We start from the raw sequence: 20078 nt of genomic DNA on the forward strand, positions 1-20078 counted from the left end.
GTACTTCCGCTCTGTGAACACCCCTGATAGCTGATCTCAGGTTCTGTCCCTATTGGCCTCTTTACTTCCCCCTCCCTGTGCTTGTGTGGGGCTTTTCTTGGCCTCCCTGTCTCCATGAGGCGCATTCTCCATCTTTGCCACCACAGCACTTACTTGTCTTTCTGCTCCCCTGAAGAAAACTCATCTTTTCACCCTGTTGTTTCTTTCTCTCAAGATATTGCACAAATCCAGCACTCCATTTCCGGATTGCTTCCATCTATTTATGTTTCAACATTTTTATTGATGAAAGTTCTTGGTAATACAGCAATAGCTGGTTTAAAACCATTAACCAACAGCAAACGTACAGAGAAGAACAAAACGATATAAGCCTTCATCCACCATTTTAATAACTTTTCTCCCTTCCCCCCAGCCCTTCCTCCCCCACCATTAGTGCAGATTCCAGCTATGTCAATCAATTTAATGTTGAGACTACTAGTGATGTAACCCCTAGAGCAGTATATAACTTGGTTATTCCAACAATGAATTTAGAAAACGAACCCTTAACTAAGCTACTAACCTTCTGCTACTTCTATGGATATTATCTCCTTGGACACATTTAATAGCTTGAGCAATTTCAAACCTTATTTCTATGAGTACTGTTTATGAACCGTTCTTAGTCCTGAAATGTGTGAACCATAATGATTATTAGTCCAAAACAGCTCTCCATGACCAAGAATTTCCTATATAATACAGTAATGTCTTTGTGGTGTCTGTCCTCCCCTCCCCACCCTCCCAAGCCCTAACCCGCTTCTCCCCCCTCATCCTACCCTGCCTCCCCCTGTCCCAGAGCACTGCTTTTGGAAATGAGAGAGCTATCTACCCCATGGCAATCTATTCAATATTTGGCTGTGCGCCCAAGGAGAAATTGTTGCTTCCATCTATTTAAATCACCCTCCTTTCTTCAGATTTCTACCTCCATCCACCCTTGCAGCTCTCAGAGCTATGAAGCCTCTTGCCTTGAAACATGAACTTCTGAACATCTACTGACTGTGAGTAAACTATCTACATTTATTCAAAAAGGTAAATTTCAGAAAAAGAAAAGAGACTCCTGGGTGTGATGTGCCAAGGTTACACTTCTTGGATATTAAAGCCTTAAAAATATTATGCTTTACAAGGCCTCGACAGCAGGTCAGAAAATTAACTGATATGGGTATGTCCTCTTGCCCCTCTACTAGCAGCCACTTCCTGGGTAGTCTGAAGCCCCCTCTCCAGTGCAACACAGGATCAAAGCACTCACATTTCTCATTTGAAAAAAAAAAATCATGCATAAAACTTGAGAAATCATTCCTTACCTTTCTCAGGTCATCCAGCTCATACTCCATGGCTGAAGTAAGTACTTCCAGGGCCTGTGGCAGAGGGACAAAACAAGCAAAGTGAAAAGGAGTTCAAAGAGGCCCTCAGCCTGTAACAACTGCCATGAAAGGAAAAAAGCTCTGCTTCTTTAAAACTTTAGGGATTTAGCCAAGGATAAAGCAGCTTTAAATATCAAGCCAGCTATTCATGAGCCAAAGAGAACTTCCACAGATGAGCAGAGATAAAACAGAGCAACAGCAGTGCAGTCTGACCAATCTACAAAATACTTAGCAGCAAAATTATTTTTACATTTGTCACATCTTTATTTAACACAATAGTACATTACAAAGAACCAACATCAAAAAACAGAGGAGCACAATCTCCAAAGCAATTTGAAAATGGGTGATTTGCAGATTGTGTACGGTCTGCTTGTGTTTCCAGGCAAGGGATGAGGGCAGGGGACTTTGTGGCTAGTATGGCAATTGCCCCTAGTTTCCTGCTGCAACCCAATAGCACATGTGTTTTTTGGCCTGGTAGTTTTCTCCTGCCCTTTCATACTTAAGCCATGTCCAACACAGCGAAGGTGACAAAACTATGGACAACTAGATGATGTCCAAAATAAAAGGAGTTTATTACAGCATCCAAAGACTCAACACGAGTCATGTTTCGGCCACAATGGCCTGCCTCAGCAGTCTTAAGTAGGATGTCTCTAAACCTGCTGGCTATTCAAATAAATACCAATTATTGCACCTTATTCAAAGTAAAGTTGCTAGCTCAGAACAACAGTCTAGTTTCCTCTTTCATACTTAAGAACATAAGACTAGCCTAGCCATACTGGTTCAGACCAATAGTCCATCTAGCCCAGGATCCTGCTTCCAACAGTGGCCAATCCAGGTTGCAAGTATCTGGCAGAAACCCAATTAGTAACAGCATTCCATGCTACCAATCCCGGGGCAAGCAGTGGCTTCCCCCATGTCCCTCTCAATAACAGACGATGGACTTTTCCTCCAGGAACTTATTTGAAACCTTTTTTAAACCCAGATACACTAACAGCTGTTACCACATCCTCCGGCTGCAAGTTCCAGAGCTTAACTATTCATTGAATGAAAAAATATATCCTCCTATTTGTTTTAAAAGTATTTCCACGTAATTTAATTGCGTGTCCGGTGGTCTAGTAAAATGATTCTTCATTCACAATTAGAGATTTGTTCTCTATTTTTTATCTCTTCTCCTTAAACATACCTACGGGCTCATTTTCAAATGAGAAAAACGTCCAAAAAAAGTGACGTCTGCATTTTCTCAGAAAAACGTCCAAATCAGTATTTTCGAAACCTCTTTTTAGACGTTTTTCTCTGAATTCCATCAGAAGTGCATCTAAATCTCAAGGGGGTGTGCCAGGGGCGTGTTCAAGGCGGGACTTGGGCGTTCCCAAGACTTAGGTGTTTTTCAGCCATAATGGAACAAAACAAAAATGTCCAGGACTAAAACTTAAGACGTTTTGAGCTAGGCCTGTTTTTGAAAAAAAAAAAAGCTGCAGTGAGAATTGAACCCACTACCCCAGGATCAAAGCCCACTGCACTAACCACTAGGCTACTCCTCCACTTCACACAAAAAGATGCCCCAAATGACCAGATGACCACTGGCCGGAATCAGGGATCATCTCCCCTTACTCCCCCAGTGGTCACTAAGCCCCTCCTACCCCCCAAAAATGTGATTAAAAATATTACTTGCCAGCCTTTATGCCAGCCTCAGATGTTATACTCAGGTCAAATAGCATGCAGATATAACATCTGAGGCTGGCAAGTAATATTCAAACTTAGATGTCATATCGAAAATGCCCCTCCTAGTCCACATTAAAAAAGTTAATAAATATAAATACAACAAAACACAGAAAATAAAGTGATACTTTTTTTATTGGACTAAATACATTTTTTGACTAGCTATTGGAAGCCAAAGCCTAAATTCCTCAGGTAAGTAAGCTATCCTGACCAAGGCGCCACCATTTTGCGGCATCGAAGGAAGATGAGGGAGGCAGGCTGTGTCCCTCCTCCAACCAAGGTAGGGGGGTGGGCACCGGGCAGGCAGAGAGGGAGGGTGGGCGTCGGATCGGATGGCAGAGCGGACCCTTGCCAATGCTGGGGGTTGGGTTGGGGGGGCGGCAGCTACTGGACCACCAGGGACCATTAGGGACCATATTCGGCCCACTGGATCTCCAGCCCTCCCTGAACCTGGGGGGGAGGGATGGGATTGTCGGGAGGGACCAGAGGTCCGCCGGACCTCCAGTCCCCTGTCACTGGGGGGGGGGGGGGGTTTGCGTTGTTGGGGGGAATGGGGGCCTGCCAGCATGCAAATGCATGCTGGACAGGGCTTACCATTCCTCCCCAATGATCTGCAAACCCTAACGCCAGCTCGGAGCTGGCATAGGGTTTGTCGTGGCCAGCGACCCAATCTTTGGCGCGCTGGTCGCTGATCATTGGGGATGAATGCGTTAAGCCCCATTTAGCATGCATTTGCATGCTACTTGTGGTAAGAGCCCTTGAGTGCGTTGTTTCACGCGCTTGAGGGCTCTGATCATGTGGGGTTAGCAAACGCCGACACTAGTATGGCGCTAACAGCCTCTAGCACCAGCGTTTGCTTTTGATCATGAGGGTGTAAGTGAATAAAACATAATAATGTACAGAATATAACACAAATTACAATAACTTCAAGAAGCAAATTAATATATGTGCAGTACGTAAGCAAGATTTTAGACTATCTCAAGGACAAACAAATAATTAAGGATGGATAGGTGAGACCATAATTAGGCAGGACTAAATGGGGGGGAAAAAAGGAAAAAATTAGATTAAGAAAAGGATTTGGGTAAAGTTCAGATAGAGCTCTTTGTAATCAGAAAGGCCAGACTGAAGAAATGTGTTTTTAGATGACTTCTTCTAAAAGTTAGGTGATCATCTGTAAACTTGATTGACTGAGGAAGAGAATTCCAAAGTTTGGTGCCTTGATAGGAGAAATTAGCAGAGTGAATTGTTTTATTTTGCACAGTACAGAAGGAAATGAAACACTGCTTCTAGTTCTCTGGTGTTATACTGGATGCAGAGTCCAGCTTCTTGAGGTTTCAGTTTATTTTTTATCTACATATTTCTATTTTTAGTTTGTGGTTACTTATTTAATTCTTGGTGAGAGTCTGTCTGTGTTCTGCATTTGTGAAAAAGGCATGTTATTCTGAAAGTGTTGAGTATCTCTGTAGAATCAATCTGTATTTATCCAGTTTGTTTAGTAGGGTATATTAATGTTCTTGTGTCCACTGATATATTTACAGTGTTATTTTTTCCTTGGTAGTCCTTTGTTGTGTGAGTCTTGGAAGTAACTGCTTTGGTGGTATGGTATATTTGCTTTATAGATCTTACATGACTTTAAGGTTTTATATTACTTCACAATATGCCTAATTCTAGATTGTGGATTTAGCTCATGGCAATGTGAATTACATTCGAGTACACTATGGGCTCGTTTTCAAAAAAGAAAAACGTTTAAAAAGTGACATAAACCGGCAGATGGATGTTTCTCTCGCCAAAACGTCCAAATCAGTATTTTGGAAACCCATTTTCCAGATGTTTTTCTATGCTGTTTGTCTGCAATGCATCCAAATCTGAAGGGGTACGTCGGGGGCGTGATAAGGGTAGGATTTGGGCATTCCAACTGCATGTTTTTCAGCCATAATGGAACAAAATGAAAACGTCCAGGACTAAAACTAAGACGTTTTGAGCTAAACCTGTTTTAATAATGACTTAAGTCATTAAAAAAGTGCCCTACATGATAAGATGACCACTAGAGTCGCTGACTCCCTCCCTCATCCCCCAAAGATATGAAAGAAACAGTGCATACCATCCTCTCTGATAGGACTGGCTGTTACATCTGAGGCTATTAGAGCAGCAAGCAGGTCCCTGTACTAGTCTAGTGGTTAGTGCAGTGCACTGTGGAGAAGGGGATCGACGTCAATAATCCACTCTTGTACTGGAAAGTGTGAGCCCTTCAAAACCCACCAAAAACCTACTGTACCCACATATAGGTGACACCTGCAGCCTTAAGAGCTATTGTAGTGGCATAAGTTGGGTACAGTAGCTTTTTTGGTGAGTTTTAGAGGGCTCACCATACAATATAAGGGAGCAACGGTGGGATGTGTACCTGGGAGCTTTTAGGTGAAGTCCACTGCTGTGCTCCCTAGGGTGCCTCACTGCTCTGCTGGGATGTCTGTGTGGCCAGTCTACTAACAATGCTGGCTCATCCTACATCCCAATGGCTTGACTTTGTGCGTTCTTCACTTGGATGTTTGGTTTTTTTTTCAAAAATGAACCAAAAAAATAAATGCACAGAGCACAAGAACATCGAGCAAATATCCATTTACGAAAAAAAAAAAAAAGATAGACGTTTTGCTTTTTTGAAAATGGCTATATTTGCTATTCGGAGTGTGGACGTTTTGAGCAAAACATCCAAAATTGGACTTAGACCTGTCACATCAAACATGCCCCTCCATGTATTTTCCTGAAGGGATTACAACTGAAATTTGTACCTGAGACAATGGAGGGTTAAGTGACGTTTCCAAGATCTCAAGGAGTAGTAGTTTTTTTCCTGCTGCCTATTCCTCTCCTAAGCACCCAAGCATCCTTCTGGCTTTTGCCATCACCTTGGTCATCTTAAGGCTGTCAGATATGATCACCCCAAGGTCCTACTCCTTTTCTGTGCACAGAAGTACTTCACCCCATAAAACTACAGGTTTTGCAGTCCTAATGAATAAGACTACATTTTTTAAGCATTAAATCTTAGCTGTTAAATTCTAGACCATTTTCCAGTTTTCACTGGTTCCCTTCACATATTATCTACAAGTTCCAGGGCAGCTAACCTATTGCAGATTTTGGTATTATCAAGGGAAAAGCAAACCTTACCTGACAATCCTTTCACAATATCACGCACAAAAATATTAATCCTTCTGCAATACTGCTTACAAAAATGTTAAAAAGAATTGGACCGTTATGTTAAACAAGGAAAATGTTGTACAAAAAGATGAAGAGATGCTAATGGGTTTGAGTTTTGTAGTTTAGTATCAGATAGGGAATAAGATGCCTTAATAAGTTACTGAATATGGAGTACAAATGTATTGGTCTGGAAAATGTATTTATTTTTGTTACATTTGTACCCCGTGCTTTCCCACTCATGGCAGGCTCAATGTGGGTTACATGGGGCAATGGAGGGTTAAGTGACTTGCCCAGAGTTTGTACCCCGTACTTTCCCACTCATGGCAGGCTCAATGTGGGTTACATGGGGCAATGGAGGGTTAAGTGACTTGCCCAGAGTTTGTACCCCGTACTTTCCCACTCATGGCAGGCTCAATGTGGGTTACATGGGGCAATGGAGGGTTAAGTGACTTGCCCAGAGTCACAAGGAGCTGCCTGGGCCTGAAGTGGGAATCAAACTCAGTTCCCCAGGACCAAAGTCCACCACCCTAACCACTAGGCCACTCCTCCACTGTTGCTACTATTCCACTAGCAACATTCCATGTAGACGTCGGCCCTTGCAGATCACCAATGTGGCCGCGCAGGCTTCTGCTTCTGTGAATCTGACGTCAGACTCACAGAAACAGAAGCCTGCGCAGCCTTCTACATGGAATGTTGCTAGTTCCATGTAGAATCTCCAATAGTAGCAACATTCCATGTAGAATCTCCAATAGTATCTATTTTATTTTTGTTACATTTGTACCCTGCGCTTTCCCACTCATGGCAGGCTCAATGCGGCTTACATGGGGCAATGGAGGGTTAAGTGACTTGTCCAGAGTCACAAGGAGCTGCCTGTGCCTGAAGTGGGAATCGAACTCAGTTCCCCAGGACCAAAGTCCACCACCCTAAGGCCACTCCTCCACTGTTGCTACTATTTGAGATTCTACATGGAATGTTGCTATTAAATTAGCAACATTCCATGTAGAAGTCGGCCCTTGCAGATCACCAATGTGGCCGCGCAGGCTTCTGCTTCTGTGAGTCTGACGTCCTGCACGTCAGACTCACAGAAACAGAAGCCTGCGCAGCCTTCTACATGGAATGTTGCTAGTGGAATTGCAACATTCCATGTAGAATCTCCAATAGTATCTATTTTATTTTTGTTACATTTGTACCCTGCGCTTTCCCACTCATGGCAGGCTCAATGTGGCTTACATGGGGCAATGGAGGGTTAAGTGACTTGCCCAGAGTCACAAGGAGCTGCCTGTGCCTGAAGTGGGAATCGAACTCAGTTCCCCAGGACCAAAGTCCACCACCCTAAGGCCACTCCTCCACTGTTGCTACTATTTGAGATTCTACATGGAATGTTGCTATTAAATTAGCAACATTCCATGTAGAAGTCGGCCCTTGCAGATCACCAATGTGGCCGCGCAGGCTTCTGCTTCTGTGAGTCTGACGTCCTGCACGTACGTGCAGGACGTCAGACTCACAGAAACAGAAGCCTGCGCGGCCTTCTACATGGAATGTTGCTAGTGGAATTGCAACATTCCATGTAGAATCTCCAATAGTAGCAACATTCCATGTAGAATCTCCAATAGTATCTATTTTATTTTTGTTACATTTGTACCCTGCGCTTTCCCACTCATGGCAGGCTCAATGCAGCTTACATGGGGCAATGGAGGGTTAAGTGACTTGCCCAGAGTCCCACTAGCAACATTCCATGTAGAATCTCCAATTGTATATATTTTATTTTTGTTACATTTGTACCCCGCGCTTTCCCACTCATGGCAGGCTCAATGCAGCTTACATGGGGCAATGGAGGGTTAAGTGACTTGCCCAGAGTCCCACTAGCAACATTCCATGTAGAATCTCCAATTGTATATATTTTATTTTTGTTACATTTGTACCCCGCGCTTTCCCACTCATGGCAGGCTCAATGTGGCTTACATGGGGCAATGGAGGGTTAAGTGACTTGCCCAGAGTCACAAGGAGCTGCCTGTGCCTGAAGTGGGAATCGAACTCAGTTCCCCAGGACCAAAGTCCACCACCCTAAGGCCACTCCTCCACTGTTGCTACTATTTGAGATTCTACATGGAATGTTGCTATTAAATTAGCAACATTCCATGTAGAAGTCGGCCCTTGCAGATCACCAATGTGGCCGCGCAGGCTTCTGCTTCTGTGAGTCTGACGTCCTGCACATACGTGCAGGACGTCAGACTCACAGAAACAGAAGCCTGCGCGGCCTTCTACATGGAATGTTGCTAGTGGAATTGCAACATTCCATGTAGAATCTCCCATAGTAGCAACATTCCATGCAGGGCCGTGCCTAGGGTCTCTGGCGCCCCCCTGCAGACTATCAGTTGGCGCCCCCCCCCGTGAAAATGATCACCCCCCCCCCCCATGAAAATGATCGCTCACCACTTGCCACACTGAAAGGAATTGTCAGCAATATTCTTAGAAACAAATTGCTATACATTGCAAAATAAGATAGCAGATGTAAATTCTCAAAGTGGACATATTCCAAACGCTAAAATGAAAATAAAATAATGTTTTTCTACCTTTGTTGTCTGGTGACTTTCTTTTTCTGATCATGCTGGTCCAGTATCTGATTCTGCTGCTATCTGTCCTCTTAACTCCATTTCCAGGGCTTCCTTTCCATTTATTTCTTTACTTTTCTCCTTTCTTCTTCATTTCTTGCTCTATATCCATTTCCAGCAATTTCTCCTCTCTCCCTGGGTCCTGCCCTCCCATCCATGTCCATTCTTGTCCCTCTCTGTCCTTCCCTCCTCCATCCATAGCCAGCAATCCTCCTCTCTCCCCTCCCCTCTATTTCCAGCAATTTGTCCTCTCCCTGGGCCCCCATGTCCATCCTTGTCCCTCTCTGCCCTTCCCTCCTCCATCCATAGCCAGCAATCCTCTCTCCCCTCCCCTTCCAGCAATTTGTCCTCTCCCTGGGCCCTGCCCTCCCATCCATGCCTCTCTGCCCTCCCATCCATTCAGGGTCTGCCCTCCCTCTCACTCCCCATTCCATCCAGGATCTATCCCCCCTCTCTCACTGCCCCCTCTTTTTGGCTCCCAGTTCCCACCTGCGGCTGCCCCTAGTTCCAGATCCATTGATTCTCCCATCCACCCTTGCCCCAGGCATGACCCCATTCTCCCTCCTGCTCACTTTTCAGACCCCAGTTCCAGCTCCATGCCCCTTCTCCCATCTGTCTCCCACCCAGTCCCTTCTGCCCATCCGAGTCCCCCTCACCCCATCTGTCTCCCACCCAGTCCCTTCTGCTATCCAAGTGCCCCCCACCCTCACCCCATCTGTCTCCCACCCAGTCCATTCTGCCCATCCGAGTCCCCCTCACCCCATCTGTCTCCCAACCAGTCCCTTCTGCCCATCCGAGTCCCCCTCACCCCATCTGGCTCCCACCCAGTCCCTTCTGCTATCCAAGTGCCCCGCACCCTCACCCCATCATCTGTCTCCCACCCAGTCCCTTCTGCCCATCCGAGTCCCCCTCACCCCATCTGTCTCCCACCCAGTCCCTTCTGCTATCCAAGTGCCCCCCACCCTCACCCCATCTGTCTCCCACCCAGTCCATTCTGCCCATCCGAGTCCCCCTCACCCCATCTGTCTCCCAACCAGTCCCTTCTGCCCATCCGAGTCCCCCTCACCCCATCTGGCTCCCACCCAGTCCCTTCTGCTATCCAAGTGCCCCCCACCCTCACCCCATCTGTCTCCCACCCAGTCCCTTCTGCCCATCCGAGTCCCCCTCACCCCATCTGGCTCCCACCCAGTCCCTTCTGCCCATCCGAGTCCCCCTCACCCCATCTGGCTCCCACCCAGTCCCTTCTGCTATCCAAGTGCCCCCCACCCTCACCCCATCTGTCTCCCACCCAGTCCATTCTGCCCATCCGAGTCCCCCTCACCCCATCTGTCTCCCAACCAGTCCCTTCTGCCCATCCGAGTCCCCCTCACCCCATCTGGCTCCCACCCAGTCCCTTCTGCTATCCAAGTGCCCCCCACCCTCACCCCATCTGTCTCCCACCCAGTCCCTTCTGCCCATCCGAGTCCCCCTCACCCCATCTGGCTCCCACCCAGTCCCTTCTGCCCATCCGAGTCCCCCTCACCCCATCTGTCTCCCACCCAGTCCCTTCTGCCCATCCGAGTCCCCCTCACCCCATCTGGCTCCCACCCAGTCCCTTCTGCTATCCAAGTGCCCCGCACCCTCACCCCATCATCTGTCTCCCACCCAGTCCCTTCTGCCCATCCGAGTCCCCCTCACCCCATCTGTCTCCCACCCAGTCCCTTCTGCCCATCCGAGTCCCCCTCACCCCATCTGGCTCCCACCCAGTCCCTTCTGCTATCCGAGTCCTCCCCCACCTTCACGGTCACCCCATCTGTCCCCCACCCTCACCCTGCCTCGTCTTCTCCCTGCCACCCGTCTTTAAAAAGAAATCGCCGACGTGATAGAGAGCGCAGCACCTCGTGTTCAAGTAAAAGAAGCGAATCCGATCATCTCATTGGGCCTTCCTTCACTGTCCCGCCCTAGAGGAAATAGGAAGTTGCGTCAGAGGAGGGCGGGACAGTGAGGGAAGGCCCAATGAGATGATCGGATCCGCTTCTTTTACTTGCACACGAGGTGCTGCGCTGCGTTCGCTCGGCAAATAAATTTAAAGGGCTGGTGCGGGAGGGGGGGGGTGCCAGGATGAAGAGCAGCGGGAGCGGCGGCACCCCCCTCTCTGGTGCCAAAAGATTTGAGGTCCTCGGCGGGGCGAGGGTAAGCACCGCGGCGGCGCCCTCCAGAGGTGGGCGCCCCCCTGCGGCGCTTACCTCGCTTACCGCATCGGCACGGCCCTGATTCCATGTAGAATCTCCAATAGTATCTATTTTATTTTTGTTACATTTGTACCCTGCGCTTTCCCACTCATGGCAGGCTCAATGCAGCTTACATGGGGCAATGGAGGGTTAAGTGACTTGCCCAGAGTCCCACTAGCAACATTCCATGTAGAGGTCGGCCCTTGCAGATCACCAATGTGGCCGCGCAGGCTTCTACATAGAATGTTGCTAGTGGAATAGCAACATTCCATGTAGAATCTCCAATAGTAGCAACATTCCATTTAGAATCTCCAATAGTATCTATTTTATTTTTGATACATTTGTACCCTGCGCTTTCCCACTCATGGCAGGCTCAATGCGGCTTACATGGGGCAATGGAGGGTTAAGTGACTTGCCCAGAGTCCCACTAGCAACATTCCATGTAGAGGTCGGCCCTTGCAGATCACCAATGTGGCCGCGCAGGCTTCTACATGGAATGTTGCTAGTGGAATAGCAACATTCCATGTAGAATCTCCAATAGTAGCAACATTCCATTTAGAATCTCCAATAGTAGCAACATTCCATTTAGAATCTCCAATAGTATCTATTTTATTTTTGATACATTTGTACCCTGCGCTTTCCCACTCATGGCAGGCTCAATGTGGCTTACATGGGGCAATGGAGGGTTAAGTGACTTGCCCAGAGTCACAAGGAGCTGCCTGGGCCTGAAGTGGGAATTGAACTCAGTTCCTCAGTTCCCCAGGACCAAAGTCCACCACCCTAACCACTAGGCCACTCCGGGTGTTAAGAAACTATCCTAAAAATAAAAATAAAATAAAATAACACAAATAAATAAATAATAAAAAGAACAGGAGAAAGAACCAATCCCTGTGGCATGCCACTAGTAACGCCCTTATTCTCAGTGAGAAACCCACCAATTTCTAACCCTGATAGTCACTTTAGAGCTCATACTAAGAGCAATCAATTTATTTATGTCGTTGATTAGATGAAAGGTTGGCTTTTCTCCTGCTCCTCATAAAATTGTTTTTTTTTAATCCTTTCCTTCCTATGGAAGTTGTCACAATGTCCTTGCACTGAAAAAGCCATCCAAAGAGTGACCACTTGTGGGATCCTGAAGAGCCACAGACATAATGCAAGTTGGAATCCTGTTTGAATGAAAAGCAATACATAAATGTATGTTCAAGGAAACAAGCATTTTCCCAGATCCCTGCACCAGTGCTACTTACTATCAAGTTGTTGAGTGTCACAGAGTTAGTGTAGAGAAACTCGATCAGTGGCAGGAAGACCTCTGGCTGTACATCACTCAGGATGATAGGGACCTGTGGTGGCTCTTGGGAAGAGTCTGGGGACTGAAGTGATTGCTTGAACATCGCACGAAACGCACTGCAGCGGGAAGCCAGGATACAGCGGTGGGCACATACCTCTTGCTTCTCCTTTCCCACAAGAAATTTCACGTCACTGCAACAGAAAATATACAAGGGCTGCTGAAACAAAGGACAAAGAGGACATGACTCTTCTTCTTCCTCAGCAGCAAAATCTCAGGCACTCTTCTGCAGGACATGCAAGCCAAAAGCAAGAGATAATCTTACAGCCCCTGTGAAACTCCTTGAATGGATGGGGACTGGAGAAATTCTTTTAGAGAACAAAGTAAAAAAAACATTGTTTTAATTCAAAATTATTTTGCTGGAGTGTGCTTCTAGGCCTTCTGTTGGGCCACGTAAGTTCTGTTGGATGGCATATATCTGATCCTGGCGGTAACCGAGAGCGGTGGCCTGCAAAGAACCTACGGCTAGGCCACTGGGGCCTGTGTTGCAGTTGCTGAGCTGTCTCCTGATCCGGGATCATTATGACTGCCGGTGCAGCAGGATGACAGAATATCATCCTTTTTTTATCTCTCCCTGTTCGGGAACCACTGATTGTTTTGCCTTCTATAGGTTTTACTGTTCTTCTTTGCTGTAGCAGGAGATTTTCATTACTGTTTAATGCGTGCTGTTGCCAGCTATGTTTTCATTGGGTATTTACATTAAAGAGAGATGGGGGCTTTATATTTTAGCTTTTTTATTTTTTCTTTTTTCTAGGGTGGTGGAATGGGGAGAGGTGCCGTGTTACTGTGGACTGGTCATTTTAAGGGCACTTCTTGGGATATGGAAGGGAATAGGAGGGGGTGGGTCAGTGGGGAGGGTTTGCTGTTGGGATACTGGGGAAATTTAGGGAGAGTGGAGGCTGGGACACTCTCCCTGGTGTTATGGTCTTTTTTCTTTTTCTCTTTCCAGGTGGGATCACTTAATGATTTGAAACTGATTTCTTGGAATGTGAGAGCCATTCTCCCATAAAGAAATAAAAAAAAATCTTATCAGCACTTAACAGAATCATGCCACCATAGCATTTTTGCAAGAAACACATTTATCATCCATTGAACACAAGAAATTGGTCAGATGATCAGTAGGCGTCTGCTATGAATCCCCCGCTAAGGGAAAGACAGCAGGGGTTATGAAAAGGGCTAGATGCTTCTGTACACTGGGTGGTGGACGACCAAGAAGGCAGATATGTTATTCTCCATATGATCATTGCTGGGAATAAATATGTCCTTTGCAACATTTATACACCAAATGTTTATGACAAAAAAGTTTATACCAGACTTCTACATTCCCTCAAGTATTTTGAAGATCTTCCCCTCATTCTGGGGGGGGGCAATTTTAATGGGGTGTTTGACCCCGCAATGGACAAATCCATGGCCCCAGCTGCCATTCAAATTCATAAGACTATACTTTGCTGGATATGTGGCAAACACTTAACCCAAGTGATCATGATTACACTCACCTTTCTAGGGCCCACTAAAAGCAAGCCCGGATTGACTATCTTTGACTATCTTATGATTTGTAAAGCCAGGTTCTCACAGCGGAAATTGGGCCATATGAAGTGTAACTAGATAATAAATTGCCCTAATTTTAGAGCAGCACTTTTCTGTACTGGTATAATAATAAAACAATAATAAAACTTTATTTATAACTCGCTATATCTGCAAGAGTCTAAGCGGGTTATAATATCATACCTCCCTTAATGTGTTCTTCCTACCCCTCTATCTTTAAACAAATAGAGTTGAGAGAGGAGACTTGCTTTCTGGGCTGCAACCTCCTCTGGGCCATCAGCCTTGCAGCAGAAATTCCTTAGGGGCATTAAAGCAAGGCGCAGTGCCCCCATGGGTGCACGGAGCCGCCTATAATATGGCGCCGTGCCCCGATGGGCATGCGCACCAGGCCAGCGGGGTGCAAGCGAGGTGTGATGGGCACGTTCCCGCCGCCCAAAGGGCACCCCGCTGAAAAGGGGGAAGAGCTACAAAGGGATTTGGTGGGGTACCCAAGCCTGATGGTATAAGCTAGGCAGCTAGGATAGCTGTGCTTACGGTTGAGCTCCCCTGCTGTGCGGCGGGGAGCAATGTTTACGACTGGTCAGTCTTGCTAATACGGCGAACTCGGTTGGTTAATGAGCCAAAGGCTGAATGTTGGATAATGAGCCGAAGGCTGAATTTGGCTTGGGTATACCTAAGGTTTTAAGATGTGTTGTATCTAAATAAAGCTGCGGCCAAGTTGTGCCATATTTAAGAAAATACCATGTGTCGGGTGATTATTATTGTGTCCTTATTGTAAATATCAGATAACCTATATGCCCGAGGGGTCTCGGTTGCCTATATTAACCACTGGTGTGTGTGCTCTGGGTATTCCCCTGCACAACCACACGGAATCTTCAACCTCTTCCATGATACATACTGGAAAGAACAATGCTCCTACAGATCCTGAATACCACAAGACTTTCACTTTTCATAGATCACTCAATGGAAAGTCCATTTCTGTACTAACAAACATAAGAAGCAGTGGAGCTCTGACTCACTACCCTCCGGCATAGGCAGGGTAGGAGACTGAAAAGGATGTGAAAAAATGCACACACAGAGGAAGTAAAACTCTTCAAAGCCAACAAACATTCCACTGGCACTAACCATGCCACCTATCTGTGCAAATGCTGACGACAGCTCTGAGACACAGTGACACAGCAGGAACATCTGAGAGTGAAGAAAACCATTCTCACAGCAAACTGACAGCCAGCCTTTCTGTGCCACTACTAACAAACAGAAATAAAACAAAGGAAAATAAGGTGATGCTTCTTTATTCAACTAACAATACATTTTTTGACAAACTTTCATTCTTCTTCAGGTCAGGTATGAGCAAAAGATGACGATTTCAAAATATATATAAATGAAACACATAAACATTCCGATAATAGAGGAATGTAGGGGTGGGGGGGAGGGTAAGAGGGGCTGAGAAACAGGGAGAGGTGGATGGGTAATCAGAAGGTGACAAAGCAGTATAATTTTATGAACCCAGATCCTTGTTAAGCCCTGTCACATGGGTGTCAAAATATTTCATCACCTTAACTTCAAAGGTTACCTCTTAGTACTCTTACCATAAAATCACTGACACAATGCCCAGACTCTGAAAAATGCTCACCCACACTGGCATCATGTGAGTTGATTCTTCTCTTTAGTATTTGGCCTGTCTCCCCAGCATAGTTTCCTTCATCACATCTGCACTGAATGATATATTCAGGGCCATTTTCGATATGATATCTAAATCCAATTTTGGATATTTTGCTGAAAACATTCAAATATCAAGAGGGGCATAATCGAATGGGGCACCTGAGTTTTCCTGAGGACGTCCTCGCAGGACGTCCCTGCGAAGGGGCGGGGAAACACATATTATCGAAACAAGATGGGCATCCATCTTTCATTTCGATAATACGGTCACGGACGACCAAATCTCAACATTTAGGTTGACCTTACAGATGGTCGTCCCCGATTTTCGGCAATAATGGAAACCGAGGACGCCCACCTCAAAAACGATCAAATCCAAGCCATTTGGTCGTGGGAGGAGTCAGCATTTGTAGTGCATTGGTCCCCCTCACATGGCAGGACACCAACCGGGCACCCTAGGGGGCACTGCAGTGGACTTCAGAAATTGCTCCCAGGTGCATAGCTCCCTTACCTTGGGTGCTGAGCCCCCAAAACCCACTCCCCACAACTGTACACCACTACCATATCCCTTAGGAGTGAAGGGGGGCACCTAGATGTAGATGTAGATACAGTGGGTTTGTGGTGGGTTTTGGAGGGCTCACATTTACCACCACAAGTTTAACAGGTGGCGGGGGGATGGGCCTGGGTCTGCCTGCCTGAAGTGCACCGCAGTACCCACTAAAACTGCTCCAGGGACCTGCATACTGCTGTCATGGAGCTGGGTATGATATTTGAGGCTGGCATAGAGGCTGGAAAAAATATTTTAAAATTTTCTTAGGGTGGGAGGGGGTTAGTGACCACTGGGGGAGTAAGGGGAGGTCATCCCCGATTCCCTCCGGTGGTCATCTGGTCATTTAGAGCACATTTTTGTGGCTTGGTCGTTAAAAAAGAAAAACCAAGTAAAGTCGGCCAAGTGTTCGTCAGGGACGCCCTTCTTTTTTCCATTACCGGCCGAGGACACCCCATGTGTTAAGTACGCCCCAGTCCCGCCTTCGCTATGCTTCCAACACACCCCCATGAACTTTGGTCGTCCCTGCAACGGAAAGCAGTTGAGGATGCCAAAAATCGGCTTTTGATTATGCCAATTTGGGCGACCCTGGGAGAAGAACACTGCACAAAACAAAGCCGCCCTTACCACCAAAATCATAATGCCAGCTCAGAAGTGGCATTAGAGTGTCTGAAGAGAGATCTCTCATCAAATTCTAAGGTACTACATTCAGACAAAATATCTTGCTGGCCCTGACGTGGCTGTCAGTGCTGGGGAAGCTCAAAGTGTGTTTGCAAACAGGATTATTAATGGCATTTTCCTTTAATTTAAGCAAAGTATCCAACAAACTAAATTAAGCACATGCCCTTGCCCAGCATAGTTTACCTTCCAGTAAGCAGCTTCACCCTGTCTCATCATGCAAGGGACCCTGGTCACCAGCTCAGGAGATAGCAGCTCCACATTATCTTGAGGAGGCAGAGGGACAGCACATATCTGGCAACCTAAAAGCTGGCTCATGGGTTGAGAAGGAAGCCAATACACATGCCCACGTAAACAGTTCAGTATCTTTGCTACTGTTCTTTTTGAAATTATGCTACTGTACTAGGTCAGAGTTAGAGTTTTTAATTTTAGCTTTTATAGTTCATTTTATGATTCTTCGTTCCAATATATTGTAAACATTGTCACTTAGAATCAAGAGAGGGATAAATGTAGCGTGATATGAGTTTAATCATCAGAATTAAATGTGTAGCATGATGTTGTGTTGGATCAGATACATATATATATACACCAATATATCTGTGCAGCTTTTAAAAATATATTTGACACTGCAGCAGAACTGGCTTTCATTCCAAAAGCCCTCTTCCCCCTCCCTTTGGGGAACATTTAAAAGACAGTTAAAAGACAAAAGGTACTGCTGACCTCACCTCCCCCTTTCCCTCCCTCTTTAACAAAAGACTTCTCAAGTAAGAGACTGCCTCAAGGCTAAATTGACTCTCTTCCTACTACTACTACTACTTAACATTTCTAGAGCGCTACTAGGGTTACGCAGCACTGTACAAAATAAACAAAGAAGGACGGTCCCTGCTCATAGGAGCTTACAATCTAAAGAATGAAATGTCAAGTTGGGCAGTCTAGATTTCCTGGGTAGAGATGTAGAGGTTAGGTGCCGAAGGCGACGTTGAAGAGGTGGGCTTTAAGCAGAGATTTGAAGATGGGCAGGGAGGGGGCCTGGCGTATGGGCTCGGGGAGTTTGTTCCACGCGTGGGGTGAGGCGAGGCAGAGAGGGTGGAGCCTGGAGTTGGCGGTGGTGGAGAAGGGTACTGAAAGGAGGGATTTGTCTTGAGAGCGGAGGTTACGGGTAGGAACGTAAGGGGAGATGAGGGTTGAGAGGTAAGGAGGGGCTGCAGATCGAGTACATTTGTAGGTTAGTAGCAGAAGCTTGAATTGAATGCAGTATCTGATCGGAAGCCAATGAAGTGACTTGAGGAGAGGGGTGATATGAGTGTAGCGGTTCAGGCGGAATATAAGACGTGCAGCAGAGTTCTGAACGGACTGAAGGGGGGATAGGTGGCTAAGTGGGAGACCAGTGAGGAGTAGGTTGCAGTAGTCAAGGCGAGAGGTAATGAGTGGATGAGAGTTCGGGTGGTGTGCTCAGAGAGGAAAGGGCGGATTTTGCTAATGTTATAGAGGAAGAAGCGACAGGTCTTGGCTATCTGCTGGATATGCGCAGAGAAGGAGAGGGAGGAGTCGAAGATGACACCGAGGTTGCGGGCAGATGAGACGGGGACGATGAGGGTGTTATCAACCGAAATAGAGAGTGGAGGTACTTTGGCCTGGGTTTCTGCAGTGATGTCAGGTGTGGAGAGATAAAGCTGGGTGTCGTCAGCATAGAGATGATACTGGAAGCCATGAGACGAGATCAGGGAGCCCAGGGAAGAGGTGTAGATAGAGAAAAGAAGGGGTCCAAGGACAGAACCCTGAGGGACTCCAACAGAGAGCGGGATAGGGGTGGAGGAAGAACCATGAGAGTGTATTCTGAAGGTACGATGGGAGAGATAAGAGGAGAACCAGGAGAGGACAGAACCCTGGAACCCAAAAGAGGACAGTGTGTCAAGAAGTAAGTTGTGATTGACAGTGTCAAAGGCGGTGGATAGGTCGAGGAGAATGAGGATGGAGTAATGACCTTTGGATTTGGAGAGGAAAAGGTCATTACAGACTTTGGATAATGCCGTTTCTGTCGAGTGAAGTGGGCGAAAGCCAGATTGAAGCGGATCGAGGATGGTATGAGAGGCGAGAAAATCAATGCAACGGCTGTGAACGGCGCGTTCAAGTATTTTGGAGAGGAAGGGTAGGAGGGAGATGGGGCGGTAGTTGGAGGGACAAGTAGGGTCAAGTGAAGGTTTTTTGAGGAGAGGTGTGACAACAGCATGCTTGAAGGTGTCAGGGACAGTTGCGGTGGAGAGAGAGAGATTGAGGATATGACAGATGGGAGGGGTGATAGTGGGAGAGATGGTGGTAAGTAAGTTGGTGGGGATGGGGTCTGAGGAACAGGTGGTGCATTTCGAGGAGGAGATTAGATGGGCGGTTTCCTCTTCGGTGATATCAGGAAAAGAGGAGAAGGAGGCCTGGGTTGGTTAGTTGAGGGAGTGGGAGATAGGATGAAGGGGAGGAGAAGGTTTAGCGGTGAATTCGAGGTTGATCTTCTGGACCTTGTCACGGAAGTAGTCAGCCAGTGATTGAGGAGAGAGTGAAGGGGGGGTGGGAGCGGAGGGCACTTTGAGGAGGGAGTTGAGGGTGGCGAAGAGACGACGAGGGTTAGAGCTGAGGGAATTAGTCAATTGAGTGTAGTAGTCCTGTTTGGCGAGGAATAGGGAGGACTGGAAGGAGGATAGCATGAATTTGTAGTGAATAAAGTCAGTATGGGTGCGAGATTTCCTCCATAGGCGTTCAGCCGATCGGGAGCAGGAGCGAAGGTAACGGGTGCAAGGGTTAAGCCAGGGCTGGGGATTAGTGCGCCTAGTGGGACGGGAAACAGACGGTGCAAGGGTGTCAAGGGCGGAGGAGAGAGTGACATTGTAATTGGAGACAGCCTTGTTGACAGACTCGGAGGACGTGATGGACGGGAGGAGATCAGAGATACTAGCGGATAAGGTGGGGGGGGGTCAACTGCCTGGAGATTCCTGGAGGTAGTAGTTAGGGTTGGGCGGGACTGAGGGGGAGGGTGATGAAGTGTGAATGTGATCAGGTGATGGTCAGAAATGGGAAGAGCGGAGACGCAGAGATTAGAGGGCGAGCAGGTAGAAGAGAGGACGAGATCAAGACAGTGACCAGATTAGTGAGTAGGGGTGGTGGAGCTCAGTTGGAGGTTGAAGGAGGAGGTTAGGG

At 46.8% G+C, this 20078-nt stretch overlaps 1 protein-coding gene across 3 annotated transcripts in view; it reads right to left on the reverse strand.

Moving 5' to 3' along the window:
- BTBD19 (BTB domain containing 19) overlaps positions 1-20078 on the reverse strand; it is a 235661-nt gene that overhangs the window by 191935 nt on the left and 23648 nt on the right. For all 3 annotated transcript variants that reach the window (XM_030206278.1, XM_030206276.1, XM_030206277.1), the window contains 2 exons: positions 12369-12600; positions 1332-1385 (listed from right to left, as the gene is read on the reverse strand). In XM_030206278.1, coding sequence (XP_030062138.1) covers positions 1332-1385; positions 12369-12600 — 286 coding nt within the window. The remainder of the gene's footprint in view (positions 1-1331; positions 1386-12368; positions 12601-20078) is intronic.

The sequence above is a fragment of the Microcaecilia unicolor genome, chromosome 6 (genome assembly GCF_901765095.1).
Source record: "Microcaecilia unicolor chromosome 6, aMicUni1.1, whole genome shotgun sequence".
Classification (NCBI taxonomy): Eukaryota; Metazoa; Chordata; class Amphibia; order Gymnophiona; family Siphonopidae; genus Microcaecilia; species Microcaecilia unicolor.